Consider the following 22,158-nt stretch of genomic DNA (forward strand, 5'->3'; position numbering starts at 1 on the left):
GAAGTATGAAAAAGGAGGACTGATAACATTTAATTGTCATCAACAAAATTAGTTAGATTAGTTGATTCTTGCGAGATAAACAGCAGTGTAGTTGGGCTGTTTTTTTAAATGAATTTTCTCTAAGTGTAGAGGCCAGGGGCTTTGATCTGTCACCGCTCGCCAATCGAATCACGGCAGACGCGATCGGCGGCAGATAAAATTATTGAAATTACATTGGCAAGACGCCGTCGATCAGGCAGAGGGTTATGTTGGAGATATCGGGGCTAACCAGGGTATACCGGGGGATTGGGATTGGAATGGGATGGGATGGGAATCGGTGCAGCAAACAGCTGCAACAAACGCTGCCGCGAAACACGATCGCCAACACTTACAGCGCCGCAAGTTGGCAATAATTATCGCTTTTAGTCCCGTCCCCGCCTGTCAATGTAATTCGAAAAATGTCGTCAGTGCCGGGGTAGTAGCTCATCATCAGTGGGATGCTGGGATACTGGGATACTGGGATACCGGGATATGGGCATACTGGGATCCTCGATCTCCGATTCCCCGATCCCGATTCCAATCGAAATGCCCATCACCCAGCCCTGTGATTTCACTCATTCGATTTCGTGATGCCATTGCAGCGCTCGTTGTTTTTAAAATGTAATCATCATTAAAATATTTATGGGTTATATCTCTCGCTCTGACCAACGGACCTTCAGATGGACTGGTCGGCTTGTAATGACCATACATAGCAATTGGTTCTCACGTTCGGTCGACAAAAACGGCGAAAAAAAGACAGAGACACAGAAACGCGTTGCCAATTTGGCGTCATCGTTCAACCTGAAGTTGAAGTTGCAGTTAAAGCTGTGATTCCAGCTGAATCGGGTGCTGAAGTTGTCATTGTCATTGTCATCGTCACCTGTGTCTGCGATTCGGATTTTATGTCTGGCAGCTGTTGAAAGTATCTAGATATCTGGAGGAGCATCTGTGCGAAGATCGATTGGGGATTTGCGATTTACACAGCAATTTATTCTCTTACGCAAATTTCTCGTTATTTACCATCGCAATACGTTTATTCAATTAGATTATTTATTAAAACCGAGATATTATATATAAATTATTTGGCCATTTCCTCTCTCTCAACTTAATGGGTTAATATGCAGTAGCTTCGATTTGTATGTTCATCGGGGCGTGATTACAGTCACTGTCACTAAGAAGGGAACTATGAGCACGGAGCCTGAGATCGCCATGGTCCACCCCTAAAAAAAAAAGTGGCCACTTCGATGGCTGTCTTGTCATTTTTCTGTAAAGACTATTTTTTTTTTGTTGTTTGTTGTTTTTCTTTTTTGAATGGAGGAGTCTCGAATGTTGCTGTTGTCGTTTATCAATTATGACAAATCTTTGCGCATGCGTGGCCAGCGGCGTCGTCAACGCAGCTATTTATAAAGTTGGTAAAACTCTGGCCCCTCAAAGTCCCCCTATATCATCTCAAAGCCCGGCTCTTCCTCATGTGTGTGTCCGTCTGAATGTCTGTACCATTCCGTGTTTCATTTTAATTTGTAATTATTTCTTCAGCTTTTTTGCTGTTGCCTGCGTTTTTCCTCCCCTCTCGTATTATTTCAAACGATTCCGTGGTCGCTGTTTGTTGACTTTTCTCGGATGCCTTTGCATGTCGGTTGGTTTTTTCGAACTTCATTTGCGCTTCGGTTCGGTGACAAATAAATTAAGTGGCAGCCTCAACCAGAGAGGGAAAAACAAGAGGCAAAAACCAAGAAAAGAAAAAAACATTGCCCCGGGGCACTGCCCAGTATTACAACAAAATCAAGCAGCCAGCAGCAACAAGTGGCTATCCTTGAGATACTAAGAAAGCCGACTAGAAGATACCATAGTTTTTATTAAAACGATTGTTTTAATAAGGTTTAAAGCATTTCGTTGGTAAAATGTTAAAGACTCTAGGCTATGCAGCTAAAAAATAATTATATGAACTACATTTTGAACTCAACACATAAACTACAAATTTGATCATACCCAGTTTTAGTCTTCATTTACGAGCTATAATAATCACAACAACTAGTTGCAATTAAGAGTAAGTCGCTGCATTGCTGGAACTTAAGAACGCCCCTTTGAGATTTATTAAATGTTCGGTGATTGGAGGAAGGTAATTACTGACAATGGCGACTGACGAGGATAAATAAATAAATGGTTACCCCTTTAATGGAGAGCTCAAAAAAGTTCAATATATATTCTTTATATATACATTTTGTCGCTTTTATTTCTTGGATGGAACATATTTTAAAATCACAGATTTAGAACACTTATTGCATAATTTGGCTATTTTAATGGGAATATATATGGACTACAGCTACCGTAAGACCTCACACATCTGAAGTGTTAAAGTTGCTTTGCCAAGAAAAACTACTTCTGACTTCACTCATTCGCGCTCCATTGAAACCCACACACTTTTACCGACAACTCATCCACTCAATCAAAGGACCGATTCTGCCAACTTGAAGCCAAAATCAGCTGCTACTGTTTTCAGTTCGAAGGCAAAGGTGCATTTTGGTCATGTCGTTTATTAATTTGGCATGTGACAAATTGTGCGTTGGCCAGCAATTAGAATTTTGCCTGGGTGACGGACAAGTTTTGAGGCTACCCTGGTAACTTGTCTTCGCTTTAGCGCTGATTTCACAAAATTTTACTGCCAAGACACGTACAAAACGGCTTCGATCTCTGGCATTCTGGGATTTTCTGTGCAGATTGTGGAACTTCTGGAAGGAAGGAAAACGGAGGACGAGGAGCGTCAACAGACGACAAGTGGCACTTTGGCGCATTAAGAAAATCTGTACAAGTGTCACTTTGGCACACAAATACACAGGAACAGAAGGAACCAGAAGCAACCTCGCCACGAGGAGAACTGTCAGCTGGAGGAGATCGAGGCGATGGGGAAATAAAGGAGAAACCCCAAATGGAGGTGGGCTGGTAGAATTATAACGCCAACGTTCCGGTCCCCCAGTCAAATGCAATTCCACTGCACAGCAAGGATTATGCTGGGCTTGTTTAATCACCACAAAAAAAAAAATAAATAAAAATAAATAAATAAAACAACCATAATACGAATTTGTCCAGTCATCGGCATTATTTAATGAGTTGCCAACAGGTTGCCAGGCGAAGCCAAACCAAGCGGAAAATCATCGGCTTCAGGTGGAGGCCTTCGCCTTGGCTTCATCATCTTCAGTTTCGGTTTGAGGTTCAGGTTCAGATTCAGGCTCGGACTCGATCTCGAACTGGGATTCAGGTCCAGATTCAGCTGAGTCAGCGCCGCAAACAGAAGCCAACAGCCAAGTCCGTCAGTCAGTCAAACGGCCTACGCCCGGAATAAAACTCAGACTGGGACCGATTCCAAGTCCGAGTCCAAGACCAAGGCCCAATCCAAGTCCAAGTCCAACCAGAGGTTTTGGTGCACTGGCAGAAAATATCAGGACTATTGTAAATATTTAATCTAAGCTATGAACTTTTTCTTTAAGAAATTAGCAATTAATCTACAAATATCCCTAGATGTTTGAAAAATCGATAAAAAGTATATATTTGGCTTTATTATTTTGGTCAGTGTATGGACGCAGAGCCTGTGATATGTAAATGCAACTTGTTGGTGATTCTGCCTCTGCCGGCACTTGACTTACCCTCTGCCGGCGTCGCAGTCGCGTCGCTGCGTGTAATGTCAATTTGACAGACAAACTGTCGACCGTTTGAAGCGTATGTAGCTACTGTCTACGAGCCACCGATTATGATTTGTTTGACGTTGTGCACTTCTTCTTAAGATGCCGGGTATGTGGGACCAGCAGAAATGCAATTTTTACTTCTATCAATATTCAACAAATCCCAGAAAATATGTTTAGGAGTGCCTAAAGTATATCCTCAAGTTGTAGATACCGTATCATTAAGACATTAAGTACTATAGTTTGTCAATTCAAGGTCTAATGACTTTTTTGAGAATTTAAAAAACACATTCCATCAATTTCCAAGAATTTTACACATACATATTAAAGGACTCTAATAATCTGGTAGGTTCAAGTTTCGTTGCATAACTTGAAAATCTTCCCCAAGAGATCCTGCAAATCTATCCCCAATCCAATTCGAGGAATAGGACTGGCAGTTTGCCTACCATAGGCTACCACTTCACTTGGAGAAGTACTCGAAGTGCCACTCCACTCCACTTGGTCTTAGGGATTACACTTGTATGGTAAACACATACGAATATATACAGCGAGATGTCTGGCGTTGGCATCTACAGCATTCAATAAAGAATGTTTGCGATTTTTATCTTGCTGCCGCCGCGCGCGCCTCACATTTGAGCTCTCTCACCCCAACGATCAATGATCGGAGATACAAGATACAAGATACACAGTGCAGCGTTCGTATCACCCCAATCCCTTCATGAAATACCCCGGAATACTCCCGAAATCCCCATTCCCAGCGATCCCCATATGGACGGTTGGCCCCTTGGCTTAATACTCATAATTGATTAAAAAGAAAATTTCCATGGCATTTATGCGTACCACGCCACTCATACACACAATGTCGAGTTGTTGACAGCCTCCGATGGAGTTGGTTTAGTGGCGGGGTGCACTGCCAGAAATCTTTCAATGTATACATATGTTATTAACTATATATTACTTAACATAAGAAGATAAAATACAACTAAAATTAAATGTAAAATGAAGGTCACTTCGAATTTGATATTTCACTTGTTATCTTCATGCAGGCCACATTAGCATAATATATACCAGTAATTTTCCCCACTGCAGCAAAAGGGAATTGTGGTTTTCGTTGTTTTGTTCCGAAGTTGGCACTGCTGTTTTGTTGCTGCTGGGGAGAGCGTTCTTTGGAAGTAGTTGTCGAAATGTTTTTATTTGTTATCGATTAATCGCTCGAATCAACAGGCCAACAGTCGTCGCAGTTGTACGGTGGCAGTTGCCCGATTCCGATTATGGTTTCATGATTCAGATTCGGAAACTGAGAAGCTCATCCCCTAAGATATACAATACATATGCGCCTGTACCTTAAAGATACACAAATACTCTTGGCTCTTGGAAATGTTGCTGTGTAATTGTTTTGAAGTCTCGACTCGCAGATTGGTAGCAGACTGGCTGTCAGCCAACTCGGCCTCCAGACGCAATCCCAATCGCTGTTCCAAGTCCCCAGATCCAAGCCAAAACCGAGTCGGTGATTCCGAAACCAACTCACCCAGCGATTTGCGGGCCTGTCAAATCGCTGATTGATCGATTGTTTGCACACGTTTTTGTGAGCGCATTTATTGAGTATTTTATTAATTTCAACTGATCGATGAGCTTGCCGCCTGTTACAATTGCCGCTCTTTTTCCTCGTTTAACTGCTGGTCTTTTTAATTGCGTGAAATCGGAATAGGGGGTCTTGAGAGTGGCGTTTTTTTGAATGAACTTTAAATTTTGGTAATGGACCCTTTGCGGCGTGCTTAAACAATTCTTGTAAAGACAATAAGGTTTCAATTAAAATAACTAAAAAAGACTGCTCGAACTATGACAACGTCTTAATATCGGCCTTATCTTTAAATATTCGAGATTGAGATCAGACTGGGATTTAGTTATTCCCGGCATAGAATCGTCAGACAACGAGGAGTTCCATGATCGTTGTGTTTCGGGATCATCATTCATTACATATTCTACGTAAAACTCATCCGATGGCAACGGGTCCTCCTCGGGCATATCCCATTGTTTGTCCATCGCATCGGATTCCGGATTAAAAGAAAATCTTGTCCTGGGACGCTTCCACCTTACAATTAGTTTAGCGTCCGGGTCCTTTCTAAGTCCAGCCAGGAGTTTATTGCTCCAAAACGGGCGAACCTTAGTCCACCGAAGTAGCTTCTCATTACCCATCTGCGAGTCATTACGTTTCACCATCTTGGCAAAACGACGCCCATCTATCCAGGACACCAAGCTAGTATTGGTCCATGTGGGTGAAAAATTGCGTGGCTTACTGTACTTGCACAGAGGTTTGATCAAAATTGATGAGCCATAGTACAAAGGATCATAACCCACGGCTCCCTCACATACGGGTTTCTTCATGAACTCCATGGACCGAAAATATATGTCCGGCATTACGTAGTCGAAAATTTTGTGTGTAATATAGGGCCAGTGATTAACCCGCAGGGTTTTGGGCAACTTAGTATCCAGCAAAACGGGTGGTTTGATTATCTCCGGAAAGGGAAATTTGCTTAAATTCATCAGCATTTCCTTGCCGGTAGTCTCTAATTTGAATTCTTCACCCCGCACACGCCAGTCTCCATACAGAGATGGATCATGTTGCAACAATGATGACGTTGAACTGCTCTCCGATTCGGAATTAGAATCAGAATCAGAATCACTACAGTGCCAAAGGAATGACCACCGCTCAACCGATTGCCGTACTTCTTCGGGTGTCATATAATAATCGTCTGTATTTTCTTGATCAATTGTATGTCGTCGCTTCTTGCTAGATTGCTTCTTTCTTAACACCTTACTGCGACCCATTTTTCGTATTTTCGTATGTGTTTTTTACTGTTGATAGTATATTAATATCTGAGGTTGTAATTGTACTGTCGGAAATTTTAAAATGGAGTGAAGTCTGCAACATCAAACTGACAGTTTTCTCAAAACAAAAAATCTGTACCATAATTTGGAAACTTACATTGTACCTTACTGTACATTATATGTACCTTATGTTCCACAAGCGTTTTCCTCAAAAATAGGGCCTACCGAATACCCCGAAATCGATTAGTGCGGGCCAACAAGTCGATAAGATCATAGAGAAGTTATAGGTCTTGCATATTAGCTGGAAGCTCTTCTCCGTAGAGATCGATTGTGTGTGGCTTCCATTGAAAATTGGCTACCGACCACACCATTTGGGGCAAAACTAGATCATAGCCCATTGTATCCATTTAATGCGTGTAGATCGAAGGGCTAAGATAGCCGACAGTTAGTTGGAGAACCTTTCGGTTAGTGGGTTAAGCTTAAAGGCGACAATCTCGTGCACCCGAAACCCGCTACAAAAACGCGGAAAAAACGTATTAAATACAAATTTCCTGGTAATAAAACAGAGAGACAACTCTGGCCACTGGCTGCCAAAATAAAGAAATAAATCTTAACGCCCAGAGGGTCAGAGAAAGAGAGAGAGAGAGAGAGAGAGAGAAAGACAGCGAATCGGAATCGGAGTGACTAACGTATCGCCGCTGCTTCCAGCCTTTATTGTTACTTTTGTGTATATATTCTTGTATCAGCGTGTAAATCTCGCTCACACACCAGATGAAATACGGAGAGTCGGCCGAAAACCGAACTCAAGTCGACAGAATTTTTATTGGAAATCTGTACGCAGAAATAGTCATCATCCCATTCCAACCCCGTCCATCCCCATCGTCGTCATAATGATCTTTGGATTCGGATTCGTATTCGGATTCGGATTCAGCCGCATCTTCATCTGCCGCCTGATCTTTTTCTTGTTTCTGATGCCTCAGATGCATATCGCTGTTCGCGCTGGCAATAAAAATATATATGAGCTGTTGATGACTGCATATAAAAACAGGATGGAATGCTATTGTTGCTCGACTATCGAGTACCCGTTAGTCAGAGAAAATTTTTTTAAAAGTGTGGACGGGAGAGGCATGCTAAGTATCGAACCTGATCAAGAATATAATTATTTAATATGGTCGGAAAGGCTTACTTCCACCTCTTACATGTTTTTCAACCAATCTAGTATACCCTTTTACTTTACGTTCAACGGGTATAATTATACGAAACTGCCAGTGAACAAACCCTCGGATATATTGTGATATATGCGTGCCGATGCAGTTGACTCCGGGACCAAAGTCAAGGAATTCGGAAACAGTCCTCCTCCTTCCCAAAAAAAAAAATAAGCGCCAATAAAAGTGTGATCAACGATCAAAAGGAGTCAGAGATTTCTAATTATAAAGGATAATAGGGGTCATTTGTATAATTTTATTAATAAATAAATAAATTATGTGGTGTTAAGTCTAGAAAACTCGCCCTTTGTTTAAACACCTGATAAATTGTAGGGTTAACCACAACGAACTTAGTCCAAAAGCGCAATGAGCAGAACATTAAGTAAGCTATCGAATTGCCACTTTCATTGATGCTCCTCTTTACAGTAGAAACCGCAGTGAATCTAATCCCATTTTGCATTGCCAAACCAACTGGACCTTGGTCAATTCCGTTCAGTCTTCTTCTTTGCCGGCATTTAATTTCTATAATTTTTCAATTGCAACAAAAGGCAAACGGAGACAATAAGCCAAACAAAAGGGCTTGACAAATGCGTATCCAAATGGGAATCGGTATACAAATCGTTATCCAAAACCGAAGGCATTCAGGCAGGTGTATGAAGATAGAGAGAGACGGATACAGATAGACGGTTGAGATTTCCTGAAATCAAATCTAGCAAATCAGACCAAAACCATACACCGAAAACCAAACTAAGACCGATGTCTGTCTATGGCCAAAATGCTGGTTGTCAGCAGAAAACTAAAATTTTAAATGCTCTCCAGGGGCGTCTAAACTGGGAGGATGTTTGTGGGCGGCCGGTTCGGTGGGCGGTGGTCGGAAAAGAGGGAGGGGCAGATGAAAAGCTAGGCGGCGGAGCGTGCCATCAATATGGCAAACGACGACAAACGCAAACTTAGAAACGACTGAGTGAATCGACGATGGCAACTACTGCGGCGAAGGCATTGAACAGAAGCCAGAGCAACATATCTATCCCAGTGACACCCCCTCCACCATCCGCCCCCAACACTCAACGACCGCCACCCCCCCCCCCCTCTCTTCACCCGAGGAAACAGTATGCTCTGAGGTACAGATACACATGTGCACTGCTAAATAGATAAATAAGGTTCACCTTTAAAAATAAGCTAAAATAAGCAGTTCAATTTTTTCGTTAATACTACGGTATTTTTAATGACAATATTCTATGGCAAAGTGCAAAAATGTAGTATCCCGCATTTTATTTAATTTTTTTTTTCGCAGTGTTGGCTGGATCGGCCTTGTCTAAACTGCTGCCTCAGTTGGCAGCCAGTTGGCTGGGTGTACAATTACCTTAACGCATCGACAATTATACGAATGGTTGGCTGCTGCCACTTGGGCCTGGGTCTTTGGCTTTGGTTCGGAGCATAGCAATCCGGACAAGAAAAAGATGGTGGTGGAAGTGGCGGGGCCAAAAGGGTGGAGCGGTTTTAGCCGGCTGTTTTGGACCAGCCCATCAGGTGCGATATGCGATACGCAAGCGACGCGTCGACGGTTGAGACAATTGCGCCACAAAACGGTTGCGACTGGATGCCCCAGAAGATTGCCTGCCCCACTCTTGAGCCACAACAAGAAGACTATGAGGATCCACCGCCCCCAAAATAAGAATAGTTCCACAAAAAAAAAAAATAATAATGTACTGGTTATATACATATTTATGTACATATGTAGATACCAAACCAAAATTGTCACCAAAATATGTAGGAAAACTGATTACAAGAAAATGGCAAGAGCAACAGCAGTGAAAAATACAAACTCAAATATTATATGAAATCTGTTTCCTTTTAAATAAATCATATAAATTTTGTGCATTTATTAAAACTGCACAGAATGAAGGGCATTTATTGCCTTTAGCGAATTCATTTGTGCGGGTACAGTGGGCGAAATACCGCGGTTGCCATGGACAAATCTCCGACCACTGTGCGGCTTCTCCAAAAAAAAAAAAACTGATTGTATTGAGCCAGGCACTTGGGGCATGCGAAAAATGATTCCATGAGTAGGGGGCGTGGCAATGCCTGTGGCATTCATCAGTCGGAAAATATATGTATGTATGTAACATCCATCTATCCAAATGTACAGTGCAGATTGGATTAAATTGTATTGAAAACTTTTGCGCGCCCACAACCGAAAACGATTCTTCCTCTCTTTCCACCACAAGATACCCTTCGCAATTCAGAAAGAGATGGGGTAAATTGGGTAGATATCCAGCAAAAGGATGCAGGCTCTATTTACTTTTTAATTGGCAAAATTAATGCAATGCAATGAAACGAAGCCCGTCGCGATGATACGGGATATGGACAAAGTTTGCGGGGGATAAGGGATATGGTAGATGGGATATGGGATACGGCATATATGGGACTTAAGCCAAGCCAGATCGGTATAAGATGGTGGTGCGATGGTATCGTATCCGTATGAAACACATTCGACGGGGGATTCCGATTCGGATTGGGGTTGATTCGGTTTGGTTTGGGGGGACGCGAGTTGCCAACGGCACTTTGTTGCTCTGTTGCTGTTTTGTAATTCTTAGAAATTCAATTTTCAACTTAAAATCCCAACACTTGCCGTCTCGCTCTCAACAAGTGATTAAGTGAAAACCAACAACAAAAACAAGAGCCAAAACCAAAACAACAACAAAAAGAACAAGACTAAACGGAGCACATGCAAAAACAAAAACACAAGCACAAACAGAAGAGTAATAAAAAAATAAAATAAAGAAAAACAAACTAAAATTTGCATGGTGCAAATAGAAATTGCAAATACCCTTTAAGGACTATGAAAATTAAAATATTACATACTTAGCAAGTCAAATGGGGAACTCTCTTTAGCATTAAGTTATTAAATTCAAATAATTAATACATATTTATAAGTGCAATATTTTAAATAATTTAACTTTCTCCAATATAAGTCAAGCCCCCGATATAATTGTATATACCCCATGAAAGTTTCTAAAAAAGAAGCAAGCAAAACGTCTTAAATGTTGTTGGCGGCGTCGCGGTTTTGATCCACTCGCATAATGATAATGAAGATCATGACGATGACGATCTGGGACGACGTTTTGGCATTGGCATTGCCCTGCGATCTCCATCCGAGCGACCGTCCGTCCGTCCGTCCGTCCGTCCACCCATCCATCCCTCCGTCAGTTTGGCCGTCTGGCAGTCAGTCATTCAAGCAAGTCAGTCACACATATTGAAATAATTATTATCTGCATTTCGAGATCGGCACAGCGCGACTCCGTAGCATCGGCATCGACTTATACTTCGACTCGGAGAGTTCGGCATTTGGCCCCACATCCACGGCAAATTGAAGGCCATAAAAAATCAACGCATATTGCACACTGTCAATCCAACATCTCTGGCACATGTACTGAGAAAAAAAAACTGGAAGGGGGGGCTGGGGAATAGAAAACTACACTGTGAGAAGTACTACGTGTAGTTATTTTTGAAATATACCCAGCTTTCTTCGTTTTAAGAGTTGGGATGAATTTTTGAAATTTATTTCAACTTAATACAGTAAAAGTATTTTATTTTTGCTGTGTATATAAAGGGAGTCAGTTACGGGCACACCTCATTAGCAGAACTCTGCCCCCAGAAAGGAACTCACTCTTTACTCTCTCTTCGCTCCTTTACAATATCCCCCAAAAGGAAGTGATAATCCTTTGACAAAGGCAGCCACTCCCTATCACCGCAGCTCCCCCCTTCCTTTCAAAACCTGAGAGATTTCGCGCATTTCGAACGGCGCGTGAAGTGAACAAGAAAATCCGTGCAAAAAAAAAAAAAAAGAAAAAATGAGAGGCAACCCCTTGGCCCGTTTGAAAATTCCCCAAAGAATCGGAGAACCGAAGAACCAAACCAAATGACAATACTCCCCCTTGTAATGCGACGTGTTTGCCTCAATTCGAGCATATGAAAACGGTTTATTTTGCTCGATTAAGTTGCCTTTTGAAATGAGAACCGAGGCAGCAAACACACAAAAAAAAAGTAACACGAAGAGTAAGGGGAATGCGGCAGGTTATCCCAGGAAGTTGGAAAAGCACGACAGGAAGCAATAAAAAATTGAGCTATAGGAAATGGCAGGCCCAAGATATTGAAAATCGTTTTGGCCAACGAAATTTCCTTTGAAGCGATTGAGGATGTTCAATAACAATGGGGACAATGGCAATTGAAAATGCTAATAAATTGAAAAGGCTTATAAGAAATTGGCAAAAGTTTGGTAAGAAATTTTTCTTTTAAATAATTGATTATAGGCATACAAAATTACGTCAATTCAGTTGACTTAAAGACCGGTTGTATTAATTCCAAAGATTGGCCATCGATTGAATCAGACATAGAAATATCGATGTCTTAGTTTAAAAGACAACCTTTATAACTTTGCTGTGCCTGGACAGATGAGTGTGGCGAAAACCCTCTGTATCATTAGATAACATCTCGGGGCAATAAAAGACCGATCGCTACCGCTTGGGAGGACCGATTGGTGTATTTATGTACCTAGGACAGTTACGAGCGTAACAAGTCATAAAACTTTCACCGATAGTCCGATAAACATCAATGGGCGACCATTTCCCTCAATGGGCAACAAGGGCAACAGGTAGCCAGCCCATCGCTTTACGATCGCCATAAACCAATTCGAAAGGCAGGGAAAGGTTTCAATTACGCAAGTGTACATCGATGTATCGAGAGCGGGTTATATCCGAAAGTAGGACCGATATGATGGTTACAACTGATCCGCAGCAGACAGTAGCCGCGGCGCCATAAAAAGAGTTTTGAAACTGGCGATCATAAATCCGAAGAACTTTTACGAGTGCGTGCGATATTTTACGACTTTATTAGATGTCATAGTAAATATGGGATGGGAAATGGGAAAATGTCAGGGGGACATTGGTAAAGATGAAAGCAGAAGGTAACGCCTCTTCGTACAGAGATGGGAATATAAGTGCTATCTGATATATTGTAGATGTCCAGTATATTTAAAATGAGCAATTCAGCCTACCATGGGATATTAAAATCCAATAGTTTAGACTATAAAACCCTGTACAAAAATATATTTTTTATACAGATACATGATCACGTATCGAATCTAATTTGTTGAAATTTTCTATCCCTATAAGAAAGTCAGTTATGAAAGTAAATCATAATCTACTCGAGACAATTATCCTTCTCCTCTGGTGAACTTTAGACCCCTCCTCGGTTTCACTTCACCTTGTGGAAACATATTTTTACTCGCAACGCCCACACAAGGATCACCGTACGATTTTGAATTCGCAAAAACATCGGGCCAAAATCGCAAAAGAGCCAACAACAAGGCGGCGATGACGCCCCTCTAGGGACAATATTTATAACTTTTCTGGCGCGTCTCAATTCATTTGGGTCCCGCTCCTCCTCTCTGTTTCTTTCTCCGATTTTTGCCAGAGTGTCTGCCACCTACGTAAGCGTATAATTCGTTTAGCGTCAAAAAGCAGCCCCACCAAAAGAATACAAAAAAAAAAAAAAACAATACAAAAAACCGAAGAAAAAACTGGCAAACGCAAACTTAATCAGTCACTTTAACACCCAGCAGCCGCCACTTACACACCACCACCACCAATGGAGAGAGAGATGGCCTTATGGGGAATAGAAAGAGAGAGTCGCAAAAGTGCGTGAGCGTCGAGAAAGAGACGGGGCATATATGCACAAGACTGGAGGATCGGTAGACTGAAGAAAGACTGGAAGACCCAGAGACTGCGACTGCGTCTGTCATGGTCGATATTGCGTTGACACCAAATTTGCATTAAAATGCAATTGTGAACGCAGATCTTGCGACGCGTCTCTCGTCTCGTTTCGCATTTGGATCGGATTGGTTTGATGCACCGCGAAAAAAATTCTTTTTACATTTTCTGCACATACGAAAAAAGTTGAATAACTAAAGATTTAAAGATGTATGAGAGAATTCAGTTTTATGATAGCAACAGTAACACCTTGCATTTATGACAACTAGTTCAGATTATGAGAATTATTATCAGGAGCTAATTTTTCGCAGTGCAATTTCTTGAGTAGTGGGTAATGCATCTTTAGTGTCTATTGAGCAGGACATTAGTCACGTGGCTGCTCGTGGGCAGCAGTGGAGTGGTAGGGTTAGTGAGAAAATGCGACAGACACAACGCCGCAAAATATCAATTAAATAGCAGAAAATAGAAAGTGAATTCTTTTCAGGCAGTCAGTACCGCTTTGATCTTGCCTGGTTTACGATCTTCCGGGAATCGCAGGAATAAGTTCGGAATTTGGATTCGGGATCGGAAAAGGGAAAAGAAACGAAAAACAGGGACTCCACTCTGACTGACTTGCAACACCAATTAAAAATAGTTTTGACACATCGCAAAGTCGCGCCATCGGGGCAATAAATTAATTACGAGATTGCCAGCGGAGAGAGAGAGCGAGAGAGAGCAAGAGAGCGAGAGAAAGATGGCAAAGAAAGCCCTGAAGATGAACTGAATTGCATTTGGAGATTTTCAGATTTTATGGCAACGGCTCTACGCGAATTGTGACAAGGTGGGCGTATGGTATTACATGCACGTGTGTGTGTGTGCACTCCAAAAATCAGAAAAACTGCCAACTTGTGTGTGGGCGTCTCGCAGGCTTCCCCACACAGGCTTTCCGCTCCCTCAAAATCTTCCATTCCCTTTTCTCAGGTCTTTAACACAACCCAGGAATTCAATTTCTGCACAGAGAACAAATTTATCAGCTTTCGTGATCTATGAGATATTTATTCGCCTATAAATATTTAATCATTGTCAAGTTAAATATTGGGGATAAAAGTCAAGTCCCTAGATTTTCCACAAGTTATTTAAACATTGAAAGATATAAGGCTTTTAAAATTGATAATGAGTTAATTTTAGTGATATTAAACTCAGGGAGCAGTTTGGCTTTCTTCTCCCCCTTTCTCACTTTTATGATGATCTAGCAGGCTCTTCAAGGTTTTTTATGGAGTGTTTGCTAGCCTGTTGTTGGCAGACAACTCAGCCACTAGGCTTGAAAGTTAAGCCAGCAGCTCAAGCCGAGGAAAAGCTCGTGCTTCCTCTTCGCTGAGCTTCCCCCCTTAACCCTTTAAATACCCTTCCCCATCACAAGAAAATTCAACCTGCTGCCGCTTTCAATTATTCACACATCATCAATGGGCCAAACATAAATATAAATAAATATATATATACATATATGTACAGCGTATACTCGGCAAGCTGACTTGGCTGAAAGCGTTTCTTGGCCACATTTCATTGTCTGCCATCTGCCAGGCGACCTTAACTCTCCTCTCTCCAGCCCCCTACCAACGAACCTACCGAACGTGTCTGCATATTGTTTCGTTCATGTCAAATTATTGACCCGCGCCAGGCATTTTGAAATGTTTATGCGTTTTCATGACTGAGATGTGCAATTGATAAATCCCCAACTGGAAATTATGAATATGCAACGTGCCAGAGTGAATCTTGCTCAGTGCCAAGCTCCCAGCTTCCAACTTCTTCAGACCCTGAATTCCCAGTCCCAGAGGATCTCAAAGGAACCACCCGCTGGCATTTGCACCAGGTCGGTAGCCAACACTAGACACGGTCTACGTTTATGCGGGAATATATATTGTATACTGGGTTACAGTTTCAATTAAAATCTTTATGAACATGTAGGAATGGTTAATGTATGTGTATTAAAAAGAATTTAATCACTTTTCATATATGTATGATTTAGTACTCTCGAGAACGACATGTTATGCTAAATCCCTAGTTTCATTCATTAGTGATGCATAAACTGATTCGTAAGCTGGAGGCTCATCATCATAAAGCAAGCAGTGAGAGCAAAAATAAAGTGTCTCGCATGGTGTGTCAAACCTTTGCATCTCGCATCTGCAACTTTGGATCCCACTGTGCCCCCTGGCCATTTGTTTGTTATCAGGAACAAGCGATCAATACAGCAGCAATCAATATGGTCAATAAAGTTCAGGACCGACTTTGGTACGAGAGCTTACTGATACAGGGGGCGGCGGGTTAGGTTTAGCTTTTGGGGACCCCAGAGAGACGTTTTTGTTCACTTCGAGCTGCGATGGCAAACAAGGCGACGTGATGTACAGCGCTGAAACCCTAGAAGCCTGGCTCACAGATCACACTGTGTGTTGCATATGGAAATGGTTAAGATTCTGGGGACTCAGTGGGTTAAGGGGTAAAGACGGCTGGAGGGAAGACAGCGGGACATTGGGCGTCCCGTCACCGGCTCTTGTTGTCACTGTTGTTGTCGCTTGATCGCAAATTTGCCATGGCAAGCTTGACAACTTGCAGCAAACCAACAGAAATACACCTTGAGGAAAAAGTCACAAAATTAACGTTCAGTGCAAATGTATCTAGGCACTTAATAATTAAAACATAAAAAACCATACCACATGGCCACATCTTACTATCAGTTTTCCAAAACTATAATATTAATATGTTTTTAAACACATTTTTTCTCAGTGCTGTAGGCCAGCAATCTGGCAAACAGAAAAGCAGCGAATCAAAGAGGCAAGGTAGCAAATGCAGTCGCAAAGCCGGCACCTTAAAATAATGTTACAAAACTTTTTACGGCCCTGTAACCAATTCGAAGCAACGCTATGCCAGACCCAAAAGACCGATCCCGATCTCCAATCCTCGCTCCGCTGATCCTCGATCCACCAATCCTCTATTCTCGCTCCTTGGCAACAACAAATTGGAGATCACGGTTTTCATGTACTACATGCAAATTCATTGCTACTGTTGCCCCCTGCGAGCGCCGTTGCCCGAACCAAAGTCAGTCTCTGGAGCTCTGGGCTACCGTATCCATAACCATAAAGCCAAGGCACGCCAAGCCAAGCCAGTAGCAGCCGGAAGAGCAGCAAGTTAAATAAACAATTCCGAAACAAACAACTTGCTGGAGGACCAACTAGCTTGCAAACTGGCTGACCAGAGCCAAAATTTAACCAGACTCATTCACAAAAGAAGATGAGGCTGCGGAATTACTGCGCTACGCACTAGGTTTTCAGGCCTTACCGTTCAACTACAATTTCGCATAGGTTCTGCACTAGATCAGCAAGCATATGGGGGCTTCTCGGTTGGTTGTTGTGTCAATGCAATATGTATATTAAAAGCCAAGATTCCTTACCTGAAATGAAAATCAGCATTAAAGCATTGGCTCGTTTTATTACAATCAAAAATGAAATTATAAATTTGCCTAAGTTGAAAGCGATTATACAATTATACATCAATTTTATAAAACTTATTTCTCCGCAACTCAATGTACCCTTTAAAACCATGCGTAGTTTCTTCGGCATTATGCAAAGTAGATAGGTCTGTTTGATCAGTCTGTTCAACTATCGAGTGTTCGTCGCCTTCTTTTTTTTTGAGAGAAAAACAATTTGCTAGGGACAGGAAATCGTAGACGCCTTCACCAACCCATTATCCTTACCCTCTTCCCCACTGAAAAACAAAGCACGTGGCGTCTGCGAAACTGACAATGGACAAGTTAGGTAACTTGGGGAGGTAAGGGAAGAGATCTTGTTGCAGGACCAGAAACCAGAACCAGGAGTTGTAGATTCCAACTTGTGGCGCCATCGAATAAATGGCAATTCTAACACTCCAACTACGAATCTTGGAACTGCGACCCAATTGAACACTTGGTACCGATTGCCTCGGCGACAAACTTCATTGGAATTTTACACGGGGAGACCCTGATCGTATCGGATTTCGGCGACGCGTCTATCAGGCACCCACCGTGGATCGTTTTTGGAGCACTTGCTGTAAACACTTACACCTGGCTAACCACCCGCGGCTTTAAATAGGACACTTGTTGTTCTGGTCGAATTCAATCATCGACTGATAAAAGCTTACTGCTGGTGGGGACAAAATAGAGTTAGCTGGACTATATGGGGAAGCAGCTTGCGATTGGCAACAACCGATAGTACAATCAATTGAAAGCCAGGGCTGCGAAATTCGAGGGCGGGAAACGAGCTTTGAGCTAGATCAATAGAGTAAACGACTTTTGATTTCAAAAAGTTAAATATAATATCCGTGCCAGACAGCATCATCTCTATCAATTAAAGTTTTCAGTGATATTAGTCCAGTTTAGGGTCCTCCCAAACCATTGCCAATTTGTCACTAAAACCCAACATCAGCAGATCATAACTCGGCCAAAAACAGTCGAATCATTGTGTGTTATACCTTCCGCAGCTCTGCTCAATGAGCACTTTCATCTGGTGTCAATATCAGAAAAAAAAATTTTTGATCAATTTTTTTTATTTATTCTACTCCCCATTTGCACGAAAAAAATCACTAAAAAATTTCAAAAAATTAAAGTCAAAATTTTAAATACAAATTTTTAGATAATTCAATTACAAACTTTTAGAGGTATTCCACTTTGAAATCGGAAGTCATTAAAAAAAGTTATGGGTGTTAGAACTTCAGTTTTTGGTCATCTTAATCCAAACCCAATAGGTACATGTGTATCAAAACATCACAACTCCACAAAAAAACAGTAGGTTCGCAGAAAAAAATATATATACCTTTAGATAATTAAATGAAATACTTTACTATGGCAAGAAACCGGGTCATTGTTATTATTATTAGAGAATTAAGCCCAAGGAAGTCAATTTACGAACCGATTCATGGTCAATGATGTGATTTTGGAAAAAAATGCAATAATTAATCTTAGTGCGAATATTGTTGCAAAAATGTTGACGTTATCTGGTGTCCTAAATATATTATTAAAAAATTTAGGCACGTCTGCCCTGATTGTGAGACCAAACTGATATTATTTTAAAGCCACGTTATTAATTACTTTTTACTCAACACCTAATTAGGGCTATATGAAATATTTCCTTTTTTTCAAAATTCCTCGAAGCAAGCCTGATCGCGGAGTTACCATTTTAGCTCGGATCAAACCTTTTTTGCATACACTCTCCGGAAACGTGGCCGAATTTTGTAACTAACCCGGGACATAGCCCGAAAAATCAACGGAAAACAATCCAAACATTTCCTGTGCTCTTGTCGTCTCAGGTAGCGCACTTCTCATGAGATTGGCCTTAAAAATTATTTATATTTTTTGTTAGAAAATCAAACAATTAACCTCGAACTTGGTGTTGCCGCCGTTGCCACTCTGCGCTTACAACATGTTTGAGACATAAAAATTTCCAATTAATTTTTTCACCGGCTTGTTTCGGTGTTTTTTTTAGTGGGCAAGCAACAGCAACTTCCACGGAATGGAAGGAACGAAAAAAAAAAAATTGTCACAGCCGCCGTTTACAAATAATTTTTGTGGCTGCTCGTTTTTTCGGCTCTTTGGGGTTTTCAATGGAAACGAAACACATAAAACATGGCCAAACAAGACCGGACAAACGGAGAAGCGGACAGACTGACTGAATGACAGTCGAAGCGACAGGAATGCCATAAAAAATAAAATATAATAAAAAGCCAAACACTCGAACGGGAGCAATTAAAAGTTTGCTCCGATTGACCTTTTTGACCGGCCAAAACGACAAATATACAATACATTTTACTGTAAATAAAGAACACGATGAGTTGCTCCAGATGCTTCAAAAATCATATTCAAAATTATCTTTTATTTAGTTTAATCATTAAGTTCGATTAAAGACCCCCCTTTTTGGCGCACATTCCCAATTGATTTTCATCAATATCAAGAGCACTTCCACCATCGTAGCGAATTAACCCACATGTTGGCCATGTGTGCGCTGGCAATGACAAAAGTTCATTAGCGTCGCCTCAGTGGGTTAAGCAGTGGACACTCTCTTATTATTGAGTAGAAAAACCACATCCGGTTCGGGGGTGGCTTCTGATTTTCTGGACGCCTGCTGGGCTTTATGAGTAATAAATATTCGACCATAAATTCATAATTAATATTATACTCTAAGAACAAGGACAGAACACGCACCAATACATGCATATAGGTATGTACATGTGCCTTGACAAATACAAAAAAAAATATATATATTCTGCAAGACACTAAACACCGCCATTTAACCCATTCCCAAAAGGCAAGGACACACAAATGTGTAAATGTAATTTAAGCAAATATTTTAATTGTTTTCGGTCCACGAGCATTTCATTGTCATTGCCGTTGTGGAGACGGCACCTGAAAATACTCACATGTGACGGCGTCTTAGCAATGGGTATGGTAAAATTTTATCGCCTGGAAATTTTTCAATTTCAAAATGAAACGACTATGGATATGGAAATGAAGATTTAAGCGCAAGCTTTTCTGATGCTGCTTAAAAAACGAAGAATAACCAAAGGAGTGGGGGGGTGCAGCGAAATCAAATAGTCCACCGACAGATGATGCCTCTTATTAAGGCTAACAACCCGCAACAAAACGGGCATGTCGAAGCCCTCAATCTTGAAAGGTTCTCCCATTTCTCCTGGGTTGTAAAAAAGGACATGTTCCACTTGAAAATAACAATTTCATTCAATTTTTGATCATTTGCTACCAGAAATGGCAAATCAAAAAGCCATAAAAACCGACAAACGACCAAAACCAACACAAAAAAAAATATATATATATAAAACCCAAAAACCAAAAACGGACCAAGTGTCCCGTTCTGTCGTCCTGCCGTGTGTCGAAGTACTTGCTCCTTAAGCGATTTCCAAGGGCGGGTTTTTGACTACCCTTACCAAAAAGTTGATGTCATTCGAAAGAAGGTTGAAATTTATACTTATATTTGGTATTTAGAGAATTGATTATATTTTTAGTTTTTTTTTTGCAATATATTTCATCAAAAGCGTATTCGTATATTTAGATTTGACTCTAGCAGTAAGGGTAGTTCCAAATTCAGTGTTAAAGTTTTCCACTGGCTCTTGTGTTTTCTTTTTCTCAACTGTCCTGTGGATTCGGTGGGCGGAGGACGGGGGTCAGGGTCGCTGGGTCTAAGCTCGTTTGGTTTTAAAATTGAAATGATACACACACACCCGCAGCCAGTCCACTTGCACTTGTGATTGAGTTTTCCGCCCCCGCACTTTTCCAACCCCACTTCGATTTTGTTTTTTTTTTTTTTTTTTGGGCGATGGCCAGGCAAATCCTGCACGCAAAATTTATGTTGCATAAAATTTTTCAATGAATTTTATACCAGGAATTTGGCTTGGCTTCTTTCCGTTGGCTGTCTTCTTAAATTTGAAAACGACTTTTGAGCGTTGCACGTGGCATATGGAGCGTAAAGCATTTGAATTGGGTTTGGTTTTTGTTTTTGCCACCCTCTAAAGGATTCGCCGATGTCCTGGGAAAAGGAACTAGAGCCACCACCAAATATGCTAAGAGATTTTAAACAAGCCGGTGCGGGGGAGCTGGGCGGTCAGATTAGTCGTGAAATATTTATTCTTCATCGTTTTTTTTTTTTTGGTGATCATGTAACCAAATTAATGTTTACAGAATCAAAAACCTGGTCAGGTGGAGAATAACAACTTACAAAGGAGTTAGTCCACTGGTCAAAAAACTTAGCATTAAGTTTATTGCCACTGTGCCTCAAACTCTTGGGGCTTATGCATTTTTTCTTAAGTGCATAAGTGGGTGCAGTCACAATGTTGCGGCGTCGCTTTTACAATTATTGCATTTTGCTGTTAAACAAAGCCACCACAAATAGCTATCCTTGAGGACTTGTCCCAAATCTTCTTCGGATATCCAACACTGCTTCTCCCCCCTGTAACTTGTAACAAATTTGTCGCTGTCCATTTGCCAGTTTTGTTACTTTTTTTTTTTTGTTGGCCAGAAGGTGTGAACACCAACAACGGCGGCATAAATTTAGAATCAACGATCCCAACAATAAAGGTGCATCCATGAGATAAATCAAAATTTGATGCAGCCAAAAACAACGAAGCCCTGGGACCACCAGCGTCAGATAAACAACAACTGAAACCACAAATCGGAGCAGGGATAGGAATATAGTACATAGATGACTGAGGTTAGGTAGCCCAAAATCAAGATCGATTTCCGAGCTCGTAACTCATTCGTTGGTCCAAACACACAGCCACTAAAACAGATTGACGGGCGAAGAAATCTTAAAACGCTGCCCATCGATATCAAATCGATTTGCCTGATGTTTCCCAATAATTGGTGGTACATTACACTTGGGAAAACAATCGATGGACCGAAAATGTGTGCAACATATAATTCGCGATTTAGATATAATGGAAATAACCAAACCCATGTTTTTGTTTTTACAAACATTCTATAAAAATATAGCGTATATTTGTTCTGAAACACACTAACTATTTTTTCAAGTGCACAAAGTGTTTTGTAGCGCACAGGTAAAGGATGCTCATTAGTTAAGAGAAATGCTCGGGGAAGTGAAAGTGAAAGTGCCGCTCCATGGAGAAGGTAGGCAGGCAGACAAGGGC

General features: G+C 41.2%; 2 protein-coding genes across 2 annotated transcripts in view, besides 1 other annotated feature; both read right to left on the reverse strand.

Moving 5' to 3' along the window:
• The window catches only part of CG32719 (uncharacterized protein), a 39,342-nt gene extending 21,715 nt beyond the window's left edge, over positions 1-17,627 (reverse strand). Inside the window, exons 1-2 of the mRNA NM_167128.3 lie at positions 17,571-17,627; positions 16,813-16,924 (exon numbers count right to left, since the gene is read on the reverse strand). The gene's annotated coding sequence lies outside the window, so the exon portion shown is untranslated. The remainder of the gene's footprint in view (positions 1-16,812; positions 16,925-17,570) is intronic.
• CG32720 (uncharacterized protein) lies at positions 5,260-6,594 on the reverse strand. Its single transcript, NM_167129.3, has one exon. The coding sequence runs from the start codon at positions 6,522-6,524 to the stop codon at positions 5,514-5,516; it is 1,011 nt and encodes a 336-aa protein (NP_727191.2). The 5' UTR covers positions 6,525-6,594; the 3' UTR covers positions 5,260-5,513.
• Positions 7,660-7,745: a mobile genetic element.
• Positions 17,628-22,158: the final 4,531 nt, after the last annotated feature.

Source organism: Drosophila melanogaster, chromosome X, assembly GCF_000001215.4.
Source record: "Drosophila melanogaster chromosome X".
Taxonomy (NCBI): Eukaryota; Metazoa; Arthropoda; class Insecta; order Diptera; family Drosophilidae; genus Drosophila; species Drosophila melanogaster.